A 17,720-nucleotide genomic window follows, 5' to 3' on the forward strand; every position below is an offset into this window, starting at 1 on the left:
TCAAGCCTTGGCCTTCACAACATCCTGTGGCAGGGAGTTCCCCAGGCTGACTGCATTGGGCTGGTGTTAAACCTGTCCCCACTTCCTTCCAGGGGGTGCCCCCCAATTCCCCTCATGCTGGGGTGACCCCAGCTGCACCCCATGTCCCCCCCAGGGATTTACACGGAGGTGACCGGAGATTTCCCAGTGTCCTGGTCACTTTTCTGACCCTCTGCAGGGTAACAGCTGACTTACACCCCAGCATTGTCTCTGGGTGTAGGTGGGGTGAGGGCCCCACAATTTACCTCTCTACAGTCTGAACCCCCAGGGCAGTGCAGCCAGGGGAAACTGAGGTACAGGCATGGCAACACCAACCCATAGAACCCAGGCACAGACGAGACCCACAGGCTGACACCAAGCAGCTTTATTTGCTCCAGGGGGCAGGAAGAAGGGGGATAAATAGGGGGCAGGGGGAAGGTGCTGGCGCCCCCTAGGCCTCATCCCCGAAGGCGCGGTCGGCGTTGGGGAACCGCTGGGGGCTGAAGCTGGGATCCTCCTGCAGCCGCTTCTGGAGGTCGGCACGGAGCTGGAAGAGAGGGGGGAGGAATGAGCATGGACCCCCACCCCCCACAGAGCTTCAGGGTCCCAGCTGGGGGGGACCCAGGGGGCTCGCCTGCTTGCAGCCCAAACTTGTGGTGTCTCAGGGGTTGCTGGCTGAAGCAGACCCATGGGGGCAGGGCTGGAGGGGTCCCAGATGAGGCAGACCCCCGGGGGGGGGGGTTCCAGGGTTGCTGGCTGAAGCAGACCCATGGGGCAGGGCTGGAGGGGTCCCAGGGGGGAGGGCTCAGGGGTTTCCAGCTGGGGCAGAGGCCTGGGGGGCCGGGCTGGAGGGGGGCCAGGCGGGAGGGCTCAGGGGTTTCCAGCTGGGGCAGAGGCCTGGGGGGCCGGGCTGGAGGGGGGCCAGGCGGGAGGGCTCAGGGGTTTCCAGCTGGGGCAGAGGCCTGGGGGGCCGGGCTGGAGGGGGGCCAGGCGGGAGGGCTCAGGAGTTTCCAGCTGGGGCAGAGGCCTGGGGGGCCGGGCTGGAGGGGGCCCAGGGGGGCTGGGCTGGAGGGGGCCCAGGAGGGAGGGCTCAGGGGTTTCCAGCTGGGACAGAGGCCTGGGGGGCCGGGCTGGAGGGGGCCCACGGGGGAGGGCTCAGGGGTTTCCGGGTGAAGCAGATCCAGGGGGGCAGGGCTGGAGGGGGCCCAGGAGGGAGGGCTCAGGGGTTTCCAGCTGGGGCAGAGGCCTGGGGGGCCGGGCTGGAGGGGGCCCACGGGGGAGGGCTCAGGGGTTTCCGGGTGAAGCAGACCCAGGGGGGCAGGGCTGGAGGGGTCCCGGGGGGAGGGCTCAGGGGTTGCTGGCTGAAGCAGACGCAGGGGGCCGGGCTGTAGGGGGCCCAGGGGGGAGGGCTCAGGGGTTTCCAGCTGGGGCAGAGGCCTGGGGGGCCGGGCTGGAGGGGGCCCAGGCGGGAGGGCTCAGGGGTTTCCAGCTGGGGCAGAGGCCTGGGGGGCCGGGCTGGAGGGGGGCCAGGCGGGAGGGCTCAGGGGTTTCCAGCTGGGGCAGAGGCCTGGGGGGCCGGGCTGGAGGGGGGCCAGGCGGGAGGGCTCAGGAGTTTCCAGCTGGGGCAGAGGCCTGGGGGGCCGGGCTGGAGGGGGCCCAGGCGGGAGGGCTCAGGGGTTTCCAGCTGGGGCAGAGGCCTGGGGGGCCGGGCTGGAGGGGGCCCAGGCGGGAGGGCTCAGGGGTTTCCAGCTGGGGCAGAGGCCTGGGGGGCCGGGCTGGAGGGGGCCCACGGGGGAGGGCTCAGGGGTTTCCGGGTGAAGCAGACCCAGGGGGGCCGGGCTGGAGGGGGCCCAGGGGGGAGGGCTCAGGGGTTTCCAGCTGGGGCAGAGGCCTGGGGGGCCGGGCTGGAGGGGGGCCAGGCGGGAGGGCTCAGGAGTTTCCAGCTGGGGCAGAGGCCTGGGGGGCCGGGCTGGAGGGGGCCCAGGGGGGCCGGGCTGGAGGGGGCCCAGGGGGGAGGGCTCAGGGGTTTCCAGCTGGGGCAGAGGCCTGGGGGGCCGGGCTGGAGGGGGCCCAGGGGGGCCGGACTGGAGGGGGCCCAGGGGGGAGGGCTCAGGGGTTTCCAGCTGGGGCAGAGGCCTGGGGGGCCGGGCTGGAGGGGGCCCAGGGGGGAGGGCTCAGGGGTTTCCAGCTGGGGCAGAGGCCTGGGGGGCCGGGCTGGAGGGGTCCCACGGGGGAGGGCTCAGGGGTTTCCGGGTGAAGCAGACCCAGGGGGGCCGGGCTGGAGGGGGCCCAGGGGGGAGGGCTCAGGGGTTGCTGGCTGAAGCAGACCCAGGGGGCCGGGCTGTAGGGGGCCCAGGGGGGAGGGCTCAGGGGTTTCCAGCTGGGGCAGAGGCCTGGGGGGCCGGGCTGGAGGGGGCCCAGGGGGGCCGGGCTGGAGGGGGCCCAGGGGGGAGGGCTCAGGGGTTTCCAGCTGGGGCAGAGGCCTGGGGGGCCGGGCTGGAGGGGGGCCAGGGGGGCCGGGCTGGAGGGGGCCCAGGGGGGAGGGCTCAGGGGTTTCCAGCTGGGGCAGAGGCCTGGGGGGCCGGGGGCCTCACCTGCTGCCGGTAGCCCTCCTGCAGCCCCGGCTCGGCCAGCTCCCGGCTCAGGCTCTCGCTGCTGCTCAGGGGCTTGACGCCGGCGGCCCTGGCGGCTCGGCTCACGGCCTCGCAGAGGAGCAGCTGGGGGCCGTCGCCCCGCATGGTCTGGGGGCAGAGCGGAGGAAGAGCGCGGTTGGGGGGCTGACCTAGCGGCCTTTGGCCGGCCGGCGCATCAGTGGGCCTCACGTGAGGCTGGGGGCGGGGTTGGGGGGCAGGCGGGGGGCTCACCTTGCAGCGCTTGGCCGGTGTAGGCGTCGCTCAGGGGCGGTTGGGGGGGGGAAGACGGGGGGCTGGGGGTGCGGTTGGGGGGCGGCTGGGGGGCAGTTGGGGGGCAGGCGGGGGGCTCACCTTGCGGCGCTTGGCCGGCATGCCCGTCAGGTAGGCGTCGCTCAGGGGCGGTTGGGGGGGGAAGACGGGGGGCTGGGGGTGCGGTTGGGGGGCGGCTGGGGGGCAGTTGGGGGGCAGGCGGGGGGCTCACCTTGCGGCGCTTGGCCGGCATGCCCGTCAGGTAGGCGTCGCTCAGGGGCGGCTGCTGCTTCCCACGGCGCTGGGTCTGGATGTCCTCGCGGATGATGGGCACCCACTCCTGCGGGGACAGAGCGGGGAGGGGGGTCAGACATGGGGGGGCCCCAGCACCCCCCCCCCAGCCAGCCCCAGCACTCACCGGGGGCACGGCCGCTGCCCAGGGCTCGGCGTCGGGCGCGGGCTCCCCCGGCAGCTCCCCCGGCTCCGGCTCCGGGCACCGCGCCAGGGACTCCTCCGCCGTGGTGGCCGGGGCCGGCGAGGCCGTGCTGTCCCGCTGCAACCGGGGCGGGGTGAGAGACGCGGGGACCCCCCCGCTGGCCCCCCCCGCAGCTCACGGCAGGGACCCCCCCCGCTGGCCCCCCACGCAGCCCCCGCAGCTCACGACAGGGACCCCCCCCCGCTGGCCCCCCACGCAGCTCACGGCAGGGACCCCCCCCGCTGGCCCCCCACGCAGCTCACGGCAGGGACCCCCCCCGCTGGCCCCCCACGCAGCCCACGCAGCTCACGGCAGGGAGCCCCCCCGATGGCCCCCACCCCACATGGCAGGGACCCCCCCACGCAGCCCCCGCAGCTCACAGCTGGGACCCCCCCGATGGCCCCCACCCCACACGGCAGGGACCCCCCCACGCAGCCCCCGCAGCTCACGGCAGAGACCCCCCCCCGACAGCCCCCCACCCCACACGGCAGGGACCCCCCCAGACAAGGCCCCAGCGCCGCCCCCCAGTACCTGCACAGCTTCGGGGGGCTGCTCGGCCGCCTGCACCTCCATGGGCTCGTCCGGCGCCAGCTGCACAGAGGGGGGAGGGTAAGAGGGGACGCGGGGGGGGTCGTCCTGCCCCCCGCCCCCCCCGCCCCCTGCCCGGGCCGTACCTGGGGGGCCTCGCCCAGGTGGCGGACGTAGGGCAGCACCTGCTCCTCGGTGACGGGCATGTGCTCCAGGACCACCTGCAGCCGCAGCCCCATCATGGCCGTCAGCCAGCTCACCAGCGAGGGGTTCACGTCCGCCGAGAGCCGCCGCTGCGGGACAGGGGGGTCAGCGACGCCCCCCCGGGCCCCAGACGCCCCCCGCCTCCCCCTGCCGGCCGGCACCTCGCCCCCCGACTCCCCCCGGCAGCCAGCTCACCAGCGAGGGGTTCACGTCCGCCGAGAGCCGCCGCTGCGGGACAGGGGGGTCAGCGACGCCCCCCCGGGCCCCAGACGCCCCCCGCCTCCCCCTGCCGGCCGGCACCTCGCCCCCCGACTCCCCCCGGCAGCCAGCTCACCAGCGAGGGGTTCACGTCCGCCGAGAGCCGCCGCTGCGGGACAGGGGGGTCAGCGACGCCCCCCCGGGCCCCAGACGCCCCCCGCCTCCCCCTGCCGGCCGGCACCTCGCCCCCCGACTCCCCCCGGCAGCCAGCTCACCAGCGAGGGGTTCACGTCCGCCGAGAGCCGCCGCTGCGGGACAGGGGGGTCAGCGACGCCCCCCAGGGCCCCCGCCGCCCCCCGCCGGCCGGCACCCCGCCCCCCGCCTCCCCCCACCGGCCGACACCCCGCCCCCCGCCTCCCCCCGGCAGCCAGCTCACCAGCGAGGGGTTCACGTCCGCCGAGAGCCGCCGCTGCGGGACAGGGGGGTCAGCGACGCCCCCCCGGGCCCCAGACGCCCCCCGCCTCCCCCTGCCGGCCGGCACCTCGCCCCCCGACTCCCCCCGGCAGCCAGCTCACCAGCGAGGGGTTCACGTCCGCCGAGAGCCGCCGCTGCGGGACAGGGGGGTCAGCGACGCCCCCCCGGGCCCCAGACGCCCCCCGCCTCCCCCCGCCGGCCTCCCCCCGCCTCCCCCTGCCGGCCGGCACCTCGCCCCCCGACTCCCCCCGGCAGCCAGCTCACCAGCGAGGGGTTCACGTCCGCCGAGAGCCGCCGCTGCGGGACAGGGGGGTCAGCGACGCCCCCCAGGGCCCCCGCCGCCCCCCGCCGGCCGGCACCTCGCCCCCCGCCGGCCCCCGGCAGCCAGCTCACCAGCGAGGGGTTCACGTCCACCAAGAGCCACCGCTACAGTGACACTCCCCCGACCCCCCCAGACCGCCCTGCCAGCCGGCACCGCCCCCCCAAGCCAGCCGGCACCGCCTCCCCAGATGTCCCCCACTGGCCACCACCCGCCCACCCACCCAGCACCCCCAACCCCTTCCTCTGCCAGCCGGCACCACCCCACCCAGACCCCCCCAGCCAGCAGGGGGAGATGCTCCCCCCCCCCAAAACACAGCTACACAATCCTGACCAGGCCCCTCTGGGCTATGGGGACAGGGAGGATGCCTGGTGGAGCTGTCCTGCGTCTGGGGGATGCCCCTGGGCGGGGGCCCGGGGCTCCCGGGGGGGGGCACTCACAATGCGGTCGTTGATGACGGCGGTCAGGGCGGCCCGCTCCCCCCCCAGGCAGTACAGGTTCAGAGCCAGACACTCGAACAGCCCCTGGTTACACAGCTCCAGCAGTCGGCACCCGAAGGTGGGGTCTGGGGGGACGGAGGAGGGGGCTGAGAGCCAGGCCTGGGGACCCCCCACAGCTCCCCACCCTCAGCAACCTCCCCCCACCCTGCAGGGACCCCCCACAGCAATGCCCCCCCACCCCCAGCAACCTCCCCCCACCCTACTGGGACGCCCTACAGCCCCCACCCAGAACCCCCACCCTCAGCGACCTCCCCCCACAGCCCCCCCACACTCTGCAGGGACCCCCCCCACCCCCAGCAACCTCCCCCCACCCTACTGGGACCCCCTACAGCCCCCACCCAGAACCCCCACCCTCAGCGACCTCCCCCCACAGCCCCCCCACACTCTGCAGGGACCCCCTACAGCCCCCACCCAGAACCCCCACCACCCCACATCCCACAGGGAGCCCCCCCCGGACCCCCCCTCACCGGCACAACGCAGGATGTGAGTGGCGATGCGGCTGAAATGCTCCTGCAGGAACTCCAGGTTGGTCCGGGTGATGTCGACCCCGTCCTGCACCTGCACCGAGGCCTGGGGGGGTGGGGGGGGAAGGGGGCGCCAATGAGACAGTGGGGACCTCTCACCCCAACCCAGACCCACACGCTGCCCCCAACATGCACAGCCGGTACCCCATCACACACACACAGGGGGCTGTTCCCACCTGCCCCCCATTGTCCCCAGGCCACCTCTGAACAGAATGGGGGGAGAGCAGGGGCCCTCCACAGCCAGGGGGGTGTAAGAGGAGGTGGTGCCCATCACTCTGCCGGTGCCCCTCACTTCCAACCCACAGCCCCCCACAGCCTGGGGGGCGACACTTACGAAGCTCTCGCGGATGTATTCCTGCAGGCCGGTGATCAGGCTGTGGGTGGCCACCTGGGGGAGGAACCACAGGTTAGCAGGGATTGGGGGGCAGGAGTGAGGGGCACCAGCAGAAGAGCCGGGGGCCACAAGGAGCAGGGGTGGGGGGATTCAGGGATGATGGGGCTGGGGGATTCAGAGGGCCCTGGGGACCCTCACCTGCACGTTGTGGTCAGAGGGCTCCCGCCCCCCCAGGTCTCTTGGTGGAAGCAGCAGGTGGGAGATTCAGGAGGCTGGGTGGGGAGATTCGGGGGGCTCGGAAGATTCACAGGGACTCGGGGGACCCCTCACCTACACGTTGTGGTCCGAGGGCCCCTGCCCCCCCAAAGAAGTGGGCGGGGAATTTGCGGGGACTTGGGGGGCACCTCACCCGCACGTTGTGGTCCGAGGGCTCCCGCCCCCCCAGGGACTCCTGGTGGAAGAAGCGGGCGGGGGATTCGGGGGGCTCAGGGGGATTCGGGGGGCCCCTCACCCGCACGTTGTGGTCCGAGGGCTCCCGCCCCCCCAGGGACTCCTGGTGGAAGAAGCGGGCGGGGGATTCGGGGGGCTCAGGGGGATTCGGGGGGCCCCTCACCCGCACGTTGTGGTCCGAGGGCTCCCGCCCCCCCAGGGACTCCTGGTGGAAGAAGCGGGCGGGGGATTCGGGGGGCTCAGGGGGATTCGGGGGGCCCCTCACCCGCACGTTGTGGTCCGAGGGCTCCCGCCCCCCCAGGGACTCCTGGTGGAAGAAGCGGGCGGGGGATTCGGGGGGCTCAGGGGGATTCGGGGGGCCCCTCACCCGCACGTTGTGGTCCGAGGGCTCCCGCCCCCCCAGGGACTCCTGGTGGAAGAAGCGGGCGGGGGATTCGGGGGGCTCAGGGGGATTCGGGGGGCCCCTCACCCGCACGTTGTGGTCCGAGGGCTCCCGCCCCCCCAGGGACTCCTGGTGGAAGAAGCGGGCGGGGGATTCGGGGGGCTCAGGGGGATTCGGGGGGCCCCTCACCCGCACGTTGTGGTCCGAGGGCTCCCGCCCCCCCAGGTACTCCTGGTGGAAGAAGCGGCGCAGGTGGGGCTGGACGCGCTGCAGCGGCTGGAACTGCCCGTGGAGCAGCATCACCACGTCCACCATGGAGAAGTTCTGGCAGATGAGCGAGAGCAGGTCCCCGAAGAAGCCTGGGAACAGACGGGGGGAGTGGGGCAGCGGGACACCCCCGTGGGGCGCTGGGGGGAGAATCCGGGCCGTGGGGCGTCCAGGGGGCAAGGCCTAGCGGGGGGGACCCAGCCAGGAGCGGGCGAGGGAAGCCAAGAGTAATGTGGCCCGGCAAGCGGTGGGGGATGGCCCAGAAGGGGCAGAGGCCAGCGGCCCTGAGGGGGCGGGGCCGCCAGGAAGGGGCGGGGCCCAGCAGCCCAGGGGGGGAGGAGGGGCGGGGCCCAGAAGAGGAGGCGGGACCGCCCGGAAGGAGCACAGCCCAGCAGCGGGGGGGGGGGGGGGGGGGAGGGGGGGGAGGGAGGGGGGGGACACAGCTCCCAAGAAAGGGGCGGGGCCCGGCCGCCCAGAAGGCGCAGAGCCCAGCAGCCCTGAGGGGGCGGGGCCGCCAGGAAGGGGCGGGGCCCAGCGGGGGGGGCGGGGCCCAGCGGGGCCCAGCGGGGGGGGCGGGGCCCAGCGGGGGGCGGCGGGGCCCAGCGGGGGGCGGCGGGGCCCAGCGGGGGGCGGCGGGGCCCAGCGGGGGGCGGCGGGGCTCACCAATGGCCCCCTCGGTGCCCGGCTCGAAGAGGTTGCTGGTGCCGCTGAGGCGCTGGATGAAGCTGGCGATGCTCTCGGTGCTGCCCTGCTGGGCGTTCAGCGAGCCCATCATGGACGACAGCACCCCCTGCACCACACTGATGAAGAACTCAGGGGTCAGGGCCTCGGGGCCCCCAGGGGGGCGGCCCCGCCCCCGCTCCCCGCCCGACACCTGCTCTGACAGCAGGGGTGGGGCAGGGGCTGGAGGAGCCTCTGGCTGTGGAGGAGGAGGAGGGGCAGGGGGTGGAGCCTGCTCCGGCACATGCGTGGGGGCAGCCCCCATCTGTGTGGCCTGGAAAAGAGAAAGAGACAGTAGTCAAGGACGGCTCTGGCAGGCTGCCCAGTCAAGCACGTGGGGGGGGAAGTGCCCTTACCCAGAATGCCACAGGATGGGCAGTGCTTACCTGCAGGAAATCTGTCATGCCTTGCAGGAAGGCGGGCATGCCGGGCATGGCCACAGTGATGGTGGGGGAGCCCACGCCGGCCACACCCGGGCCCGCTGCCCCCAGCAGGTTGCCCAGAAGCTGGGAAAAGTGGAGGTCGTCGGCAGGCGGCGGCGGCTGGGCCGAGGAGGAGGCAGAGGGCACGGGGCCCCCCGGCGCACCGGCAGAGCTGCCCCCCGCCGCTGTGGTGGCCGTGTTGGTGGTGGCGGCACTGGCCGAGGCCGTGGGCGGGGAGGCCGGGGCCGGGAAGGAGGCCGACGAGGTGGTGGTGGTGGAAGATGTCGCTGAAGAGGAGCCGCTGCCCTGAGCTGGGAGCGGCAGAATTAACACTCAGGGCCCTGCCCCTCCCTTTCCCATGATGCCCCCTGCCCCCCAACCCTGCCCAGTCATCCCAATTTACCCCCTGCCTCAACCCCCCAATCTCTCCCTGGACTCCACCGCCCCCCTTCCATAATCGTCTGTCTGCAACCCCCCCACACACACACACTTCCTACAGCCTGCCCCACACGTGACCCCAGCACCTCTCGCCACCACTGCCCCTCCCAACCCCTATGGTGCAAGACAAGGGGTGAGAACAGCCCGGCTACCCAGCCCCAAATTCCTGCCCCCCACCCCACCCCAAAGGAGACGCATGGGGCAGAGACTTACCCACGAGAACCGGCTGCATCAGCAGCTGCCCGACGAGCCCGCTAATCATCTGTGCCAGGGAGGCATTGCCCCCTACGCCGGGGGTCTGGGGGGAGACGGACGTTACCTCGGAGCCAGCGCCCCCTAGTGGGGACAGGCCCCATGTCCTGCCCCTGAGCCAGCCCCATGTCCCATTCCCCATCCCCGAGCCAGCCAGTCTCTGCCCTGGGGCCGGATGCATGCTGCCACCCCCTACAGGCAAAAGGAGACATGTCCTGTTCCTGCCCCCCGAGCCAGCCAGGCCCCCTAGCGGGGACAGGCCCCACACCCCGTTCCCCGCCCCCTCCAGCCGGGCTCTCACCCCGGGTCCTGGCGCCTGGGGGGCCCCCGGGTGGGTGGGCCGAGCGGACGGGGCCGAGGGCCGGGCGATCACCACGCGGGTCGGGGCCGACTGGAAGCCAGGGACCTGCTGGCCTGTGGCAGAGGAAGGACCCGGGTTACACTGAGCGGCCGGGGCGGGAACGCAGCCACCTCTGGGGCGGAGCGGCCCCCCCGCGGCCCCCGCTGGCCGCACCCACCTGTGGCAGCGGAAGCAGCGGCTGCCATGGCTTGCTGGGTGATCTGGTGGGCCACGGCCTGCATGAACTCCGGGGGCAGGCTGGGCAGGGGCACGGGCGGGGCGCCACCTGCAGGGGAGAGGGGAACAGCCGGGCTCACGGGCGGCGTCACTGCCCAGCGCCCCCTGCTGGTGAGCCACTGCAACCGCTCCCGGCCTGCCCCCCTCGCTCCCGACCCTCAGCCCCCTGCCAGCACAGCCCTGCCCCCCCGGCGCCCCTCGCTCCCGACCCGCAGCCCCCTGCCCCCCCGGCGCCCCTCTCTCCCGACCCGCAGCCCCCCACGGCGCCCCTCGCTCCCGACCCGCAGCTCCCTGCCCTCCCACCCCCCCCCGGCGCCCCTCTCTCCCGACCCGCAGCCCCCCCGGCGCCCCTCGCTCCCGACCCGCAGCCCCCTGCCCCCCCCGGCGCCCCTCGCTCCCGACCCGCAGCCCCCCCCCGGCGCCCCTCGCTCCCGACCCGCAGCTGCCCGCCCGGCGCCCCTCTCTCCTGACCCCCAGCCCCCTTCCAGCCCAGCCCTGCCCCCCCCAGCGCCCCTCACTCCCGACCCGCAACACCCTGCCAGCCCAGCCCTGCCCCCCCCAGCACCCTTCACTCCCATCCCACAGCCCCCTGCCCCTCCAGCTCTGCCGGTGCCCCTCACTCCCGACCTGCAGCCTCTGCCAGCCCAGCCCTGGGCTCATCTTACCCATGCCTGGGCCATGCCCGGCTGGTCCAGCAGCGCCCGTGGGAACGGTGCCCCCGGAGCCACCCCCTGGTGCCTGGGAGCCAGAGTCTGAGGGTAAGAAACAAGCGATTAGCCCAGGACTTGTATCCCTCACCCAGCCTGAGCCAGGATCAAACCCAGAAGTTCTGGAGCGGAAAGGCCCCGTGTCCCATTCCGGGGCCCCCCTAAGGCTGGATTGGGGCTGGCATCCCCTGCCCTGACCCCCAAGCCAGCACCCCCCAGAGGGTCTCACGCTCACCCTGTATGTTCATGTGCATCATGACGACGGGCTCGACGGTCTGGTGGGAGATGCGGATGACCCGGGGGTGGCTAGTCTGGGAGCCCTGGGTCTGAGTTGGGGCCACCCCGGGGGACGGCTGGCTCTCCGGGCCCCGGCCTGCCTCCCCGGGGCTGGGGGCTCCGGCCGGGGCCGGGGGGGAGGGTTGGGTGGGGGCAGGTCCCTCGGAGCCAGGCTGGGAGGGGCGGGCACCGTTCCCCGTCATGGTCACTGTGGTACCAACGTTGATCTGTGAACAGATAAATAATTAGGGGGCCCATCCCGGACTCCTGGGTCCATCCCTCCCTTCCTGGGGCTGCGACCCTCCCTGGAGGAGCCATCCCGGTCTCCTGGGTCCATCCCCCCTCCCCAGGGCCTGTGAGCCCCTCAAGGGGGTATCATCTCAGGCGGCGTCAGCTCGGACACCTGGGTCCATCCCTCTCCCCAAGAGCTGTGAGGCCCCCTAGGGGCGGGTGCTGCCCCAGGTGCCTGGGTCCCGTGCCCCAGCTCACCTGTATGGGAATGGCAGCCTGCTGCAGCACCATGGGGGCGGCATAGTGGGACATGGGCCGGACCACGTGGAGGTGGCGGGGGGCACTGCAGGACAGGTTGCAGCGCAGGTCGGACAGGGCCACGAAGGTGTTCCCCATCAGGCGCATGGACTCCCCCACCAGGTTGATGATGCGCTGGTCCTCCTCGCGCCCCTCCGCCTGCCAATGAAGGGGGCACGGTCAGCTCCCGCAGTGCCCCCCCGCCAGCCGTGGTATCGCCCACCTCCCCCCGCTCCACCATCCCATCCATGGTACAACCCAGCTCCGGGTCCACATCGCCCTGTTCACGGTATCAGCCACCTCAGAGCCCAAATAATCCCCGCCCCCTTGCGTGGGATGACCCATAATGCTCTCACAGCCCTACTCCCAAAAATGAACTGCTAGGGTTCTAGCCAATCGAGAGCCTGGCAGCAGGGGGCGGGAACCTGGAGCATCCCCAAGGGTTAGAACCGACTTGTGGGGAGAGGGGATTTGGATTCTGCCATCCGTTCATGGACTGGGGAGAGCATAATTTGGACCACCCCATTGTCACCAGGAAAGGGGGAGGGGGAGTTCAGAAGGTCCCACGGGGGGAGGGGGGATTTGGACCATCCCACTCTCACGGGGGGGGGGGGGGGGGGTGATGTTCAGAACATCCCATTCTCCTGGGGATGGGGGTGGGCCCGGCCCTTACATTGTTGTTGTAGTCAGTGGTGCTGGCCGTGGCCAGGATCTCCTGGTAGCGCTGCAGGAAGGGCTGCAGCTGCTCCTCCACCCTGCGCAGCTCCAGCAGCACCTCCACGTACTCGGCCGGTGCTGGGTGGCTGCAGGAAGACGGGAGAGGGGGCTCAGTGAGCACCTGGGCCTCGATCCCCACCCCACCCCCTCTGGCCTGTCCTTACTTGGGGGCCCCTTCGGCAGCCGGGGTTGGCTCCGGCCCAGGCTGGGGGTTCTCCTCGTCTGGCGCGGCTGGGGCATCCGAATCAGCTGCCTCCATGGGCTCCCGCTGGCCAGGGCTGGTGGAAGGCGGCGGCTCGTCGGGGACCAGGGGGGCGTTCTCCGGCGTGGGCTGGGGCTGCCCGTTGGTGCGACCCTAGAGAGAGAGACACTGAGCTCAGAGCCGGGGACTCTTTCCCTCCCCCCGCAGTCGGGGCTCAGAGCCGGGGACTCACCTCCAGCCGGCCCAGGATGCCCTGCACGTCTCGGAGCATGTGCTGCGCCATCACCAGCCGGACGCGGGGCTCGCTCTGGAACGACAGGGCAGGGGCCGGGTCAGGACTGGGCCTGGGAGTGCAGCTCACAAGGACACAGCCTGGTGCTAACCCAGACCAGACCCCTGGGCCCAGCCAGCTGGCAACACGCACACACCCCCCTGGGCCAGTGCAGCATAGGGCCCCCAGACCACGACCCAGATTCCCCCAGTCCAGACTCCCTGGGCCCAGCTAGCCCAGGACTCCCAGACCAGACCCCTCGGCCCAGCTAGCCCAGGCCCAGCCAGAACAGGACCCAAACCTCCCAAATCCAAACCCCCAGTCCAGACCCCACCCGACCCCCGCGCCGGCTCATCCAGCCTGGGACCCCTGCCTCCTGGATGAGATCCATGGGCCCCGCCTGTCTGGTATCCCCCACCCCCGATGACACCCCTGAACTATCCAGCCAAGTAACCCCAGGATCAGCCCCATGGGCCCCCTGAGCTCTTTCCTGTCCTCTTTAGCCCCGCCCCCAAAGGAAAGAAAATTTCCAGGAGAGAATTTCATTGGTTCCAACCCAGAACCCCCCTGTGCTCTGTCAATTCTCTAACCCTTCCCAGAACCCCCAGTGGCCTTGGAACAGCCCCCGCCCCCCAACCCCCCTGCTGACCTTTCACCCCTCTGCCCTCCACCCCCAGCGCCCACCCTCCTCCAGTACCTGTACGGGCGCCTGTTCCATATTAATATGGACATCCACAGAGGATCCGTCGACCTTAGCGGGAGGAGCAAGGAGACGGGAGCGAAGCAGGGAGAGACGGAGAAAGCCAAAGAAAACAAAAGAAGAGGAATGGAATAAAAACAGGAAAAGAAAGAGAAAAATAAATAAAAACAGAGAAAGGGGAGAGGGGCTACAGACACTGAGCACAAGGGGGAGGTGGATAGAGACTCCCACCTGCATCACCACTCCACGGACCCCTCCTGCCCTCCCAGAGCCAGGAGAGAACCCAGGAGTCCTGGCTCCCAGCTCCCCCTGCTCTAACCCACTAGCCCCCACTCCCCTCCCAGAGCCAGGGACAGAATCCAGGAGTCCTGAGTTCCCACCCGTCCATCACACTTCTTGACACACACCGGCTAGAAGATCTCACACCTGTTACAGAACCACAGGAAATAAACCAAAGCAAACTGCCAGAGAAGAGAGAGAACCTGCCTCTTTCAGGACCCACCCCCGGCGGCACACTGGGGCTAGCGCTGACAGCCAGGGGAGAGGCCCCGCCAGCCCCATGCACCACGGCGCCCCCTGGCAGGAACTCACCTGTGAGGGCGGCTGGGGGTCCATAATACTGACTGGTAAATTGAAGGTCCCCACCATGACGTAGCTGTTGGCATTACGGTCGTGGACAGTGGCACCAGCTCCCCGGCCGCCAATGCCATTGTGGGGGGCTGAGGCCGAGCTGGCTCCAGAGGGACCCCCGGAGGAGGGCGACTGAGTCTGGGGAGGGGCACGTTCCACCAAGTGGATCACTTTGCCCCCAACATCTTGGAAAGAAGAGACAAAGGGGGGTGAAACCGGAACCGCAAACCTCTGGGCTCCATCCCCCCTAGCTCTGCCGGTGCCCCTCACTCCTGACCCGCAGCCCCCTGCTAGCCCAGCCCTGGGCTCCCCCCCCCAGCTCTGCCGGTGCCCCTCACTCCCAAACTGCAGCCCCCTGCTAGCCCAGCCCCGCCCCTACATGCCCACTAGTGCCCCTCACTCCTGACCCGCAGCCCCCATACTCACTATATTCTTTAAGCTTCTTGTCATCCTGCAGGACTCGTCCCTGGTAGATCAGACGCTGTTTCTCCGCAGGGATATTTACTGAGCCCGCAATGTGCTCTTTGAACTCCTTCACGGTCACCTACAGGGGAAAGGGGCAAGAACCAGTGGGGTCAAACCCACCCCCAGCACCTCCTCTCTTCTCAGCTCACGCTCTGGCATCGCTATCCATTGAATGCAGCTCCTCTGGGGTGGGGGAGCTGGTTATACAGGGACCCCTTGCCCGGCGCTGAGATGCGGCTGGCTCTGGGGTGGGACACAGGAGCTGCCAAATAGCCGAATGGGCCGACGCAGAGCATCCCTTAGCGCCAGACTGGGCCCAGCACAGACCCCCAAGGGAGATGGCCCCGGACTGAGCCACACCCAGCAGCCTCCCAGCCTCTCACCTCCGCCTCTACGGTGAAGGTCCTGGTCTGCGAGTCGAGCGTTTTCACCATCACCTCGAGGTTCTCCGGCTCCGCCATGGCGCCGGGTCCTGTCACGGGACAGCGGGTTACGCGTTCAGGTCCCAGATCAGCCGCCCCCGTGGGCGCTGAACGTGCCCCCCCCCCCCACACACACACACCGCTTAAATCCACGGGCCTCCCTGCCACCCACCTTACACCCCTCCCTTCCCCGTGCCCCTCCCCCCCAGTTACTGCTCCGCCCCTTCCCCATAACACCTTAAACCCCTGCCCCTCCCTTCCCCCACATTACACCCCACCCCTTACCCCCCACCCCTCCCCATAACCCCTTAAACCCCACCCCCCCTTCCCCCACCTTACACCCCACCCCTTACCCCCCCGCCCCTCCCCATAACACCTTAAACCCGCCCCTCCCTTCCCCCACCTTACCCCCCACCCCTTACCATAACCCCTTAAACCCCGCCCCTCCCTTCCCCCACCTTACACCCCACCCCTTACCCCCCGCCCCTCCCCATAACCCCTTAAACCCCGCCCCCCCTTCCCCCACCTTACACCCCACCCCTTACCCCCTGCCCCTCCCCATAACCCCTTAAACCCCGCCCCCCCTTCCCCCACCTTACACCCCACCCCTTACCCCCCCGCCCCTCCCCATAACACCTTAAACCCGCCCCTCCCTTCCCCCACCCCTCCCCATAACCCCTTAAACCCCGCCCCTCCCTTCCCCCACCTTACACCCCACCCCTTACCCCCCGCCCCTCCCCATAACCCCTTAAACCCCGCCCCCCCATAACCCCTTACCCCCCGCCCCTCCTTCCCCCACCTTACACCCCACCCCTTACCCCCCGCCCCTCCCCATAACCCCTTAAACCCCGCCCCCCCTTCCCCCACCTTACACCCCACCCCTCCCTCCCCATACAGCCAAGCCCCTCCCCCATACACCTTACACCCCCCGCCCCTCCCTTCCCCCACTTTGCCCCCCCGCCCCCCCATGGCCGCGCCGAGGCTCACCCCGCTCCAAGGGCCCCTCTCGGCAGGGGGAGGGGAGGGGGAGGGGCTCCAAGTCCAACTGGCCCCGCCCCCCGGCCTCGCTGGCGGGTACTTCCGGTCAAACGGGAGCCACTTCCGGTGGAGCCCAAGCCCCAGGGGCCCACTTCCGGTTCCCCGCAGGGGTCCGGCGGCCGCGGGGGGGCGGGTGGGGAGAGACGCTTCCGGGCGCCCCGGCCGGGGAGACGCTGCGGGCTCGGAACGGGGCGAAGCGGCCGCGGGACCCGGCGCCTCCTTGGAGCGACTCCCTCCAGCCGCCTCTCGCCGCTGCTGCGCCCGACTGCGCATGCGCAAGAGCTGTGCGCTCGCGCGCCCCCCCCGCCTTCCCTACTATGGGTCCTTCGCCTCGGGGCTGTCCGGACAGGCGCCTGATTAAATATACCGTGAAACCGAGCTACTCGCCCACAGTCCCTCCCGCCGCTCCTTCCTTGATCGCTCCTCGGTTCCGAGCCGGTGGGTCTGCTCGTTCTGCGGCGGGGACGCCGCTTGTTCGCCTCCGATCGCGAAGTTTTTGTCCAGGCAGTTTTCGGGCTACTATACCCGGCTCGAGGGCGCTCGCTCGCCTGCACCTGCGTACTAAGGCCTTTGTCCACCATCTTTCTTTTGGGCGGGCCCATGCGGCTGCGTATGCGGCGAAGGCAGCGCGGCGGCCATCTTGGAGGTTGGCGTGGAAATGGTGACGCGGAGTCCCCGGCCCGACACATCTTTGGAACGCAATGCCTTGGCGCTCCAAGGAGCCGAAGCCAAAGCGGCGGCCATCTTGCCTATGGGCACATACTTATGACACCTGACTTGCCACCATATTTGTTGAGGGCACATTTTCCCAGTCCTGATTGGCGGACTATCCCCAATGGGGGGGGAATATCCCCCCTCATCCGCCATCTTTGTTATGGGCAATGAGTTTGGGTAGGCAGAGAATGCCAGTTTGTTATTGTAGGGTCTCCCAAAAGCACTGGGGACGTCCACTCCCCTTTGAGTTCCTGTAGGGTCTCCCCAAAACACGAGCGGCCCTGGGCATGGTTATGTTATTGTAGGGTCTCCCAAAAATGGTGAGCTTGCCTCCCCCCGTTTGTGTTATTGTAGGGTCTCCCCAAACCCCTCGAGGCCCCAGGCATGTTTATGTGATTGCAGCGTTTCCCCCAAGACACTAAGGACGCCGGGCGGGGAGGGCCCCCGAGACGTCGCCAAGTCCAGCCCCCCTGCGCTAAGGCAGGACCAGGGCGGGCCGGGCCCAAGCGGGGTTTGTCCAAACTGCTCTTACACCCTCCCGCGACGGGGCTCCCACGACGCCCGCCCCCGGAGGCCGATTCTTGCCCCTGAGAGCGAGAAAGTTTCTCCTCATCGCCGACCGAAATGGCCCCGGCCGCCCTTCGCTCGTGTGTGTGACTCCCAAGCCCCAGCAACCCGCCCGGCCTGCTGCCGGGCTGCCCAGAAACCCTGCAGGGGCCGGCCTTTGAGTGTGTTATTGTAGGGCCCGCCACGCTGGAGATGCCAGCCACAGGGCTCCCCCAAAACCCTGCGGGCGGCGGCAGCCCTGTTCTTGGAGCGGCTTCTGGAAACACAGAGCTATCCACACCGGTTTGTTATTGTAGGGTCCCTCACAAGCATCAGCCGCCCGCCCCCTTCTTGTTATTATAGGGTCTCCTGAGGCTCAGTGTGCTTGCGGGGAGGGGGTCCCTTGCAAACACCCAGCTACCCACACTGGTTTATTATTGTAGGGTCTCATGTAAGCTGCAGGCCCTGTTCCTGCAAGGTCTCCTGCAAGCTCCATCCCCGCCTCCCCTCCCGCCCGTTATTGTTGGATCTCCTGGAGGC

General features: G+C 70.6%; 1 protein-coding gene across 3 annotated transcripts; it reads right to left on the minus strand.

Annotated features, from left to right (window-relative positions):
• Positions 1-388: 388 nt before the first annotated feature.
• Positions 389-16,189, minus strand: BAG6 (BAG cochaperone 6). Of its 3 annotated transcripts, none has more exons than XM_084646950.1 (26): positions 15,870-16,187; positions 14,844-14,932; positions 14,422-14,539; positions 13,957-14,180; positions 13,363-13,416; positions 12,627-12,701; positions 12,357-12,547; positions 12,149-12,278; positions 11,437-11,634; positions 10,907-11,174; positions 10,630-10,716; positions 9,906-10,055; positions 9,689-9,801; positions 9,349-9,433; positions 8,662-9,008; positions 8,219-8,549; positions 7,478-7,647; positions 6,457-6,510; positions 6,066-6,168; positions 5,539-5,663; positions 4,050-4,196; positions 3,907-3,966; positions 3,319-3,453; positions 3,133-3,240; positions 2,613-2,759; positions 389-565 (listed from the first exon to the last, which is right to left on the minus strand). In XM_084646950.1, exons 2-26 carry the CDS (start codon positions 14,919-14,921, stop codon positions 470-472), a joined length of 3,594 nt encoding a protein of 1,197 aa, XP_084503076.1. In that variant the 5' UTR covers positions 14,922-14,932; positions 15,870-16,187; the 3' UTR covers positions 389-469. The 3 variants fall into 3 exon arrangements, with proteins under 3 accessions (XP_084503076.1, XP_084503077.1, XP_084503078.1); XM_084646951.1 differs by having other exon boundaries at positions 9,906-10,013; positions 15,870-16,186; XM_084646952.1 differs by lacking the exon at positions 3,319-3,453 and having other exon boundaries at positions 15,870-16,189.
• Between the last annotated feature and the right edge of the window lie 1,531 nt (positions 16,190-17,720).

This window comes from Lepidochelys olivacea (assembly GCF_965140295.1).
Source record: "Lepidochelys olivacea isolate rLepOli2 genome assembly, chromosome: 14".
Classification (NCBI taxonomy): domain Eukaryota; kingdom Metazoa; phylum Chordata; order Testudines; family Cheloniidae; genus Lepidochelys; species Lepidochelys olivacea.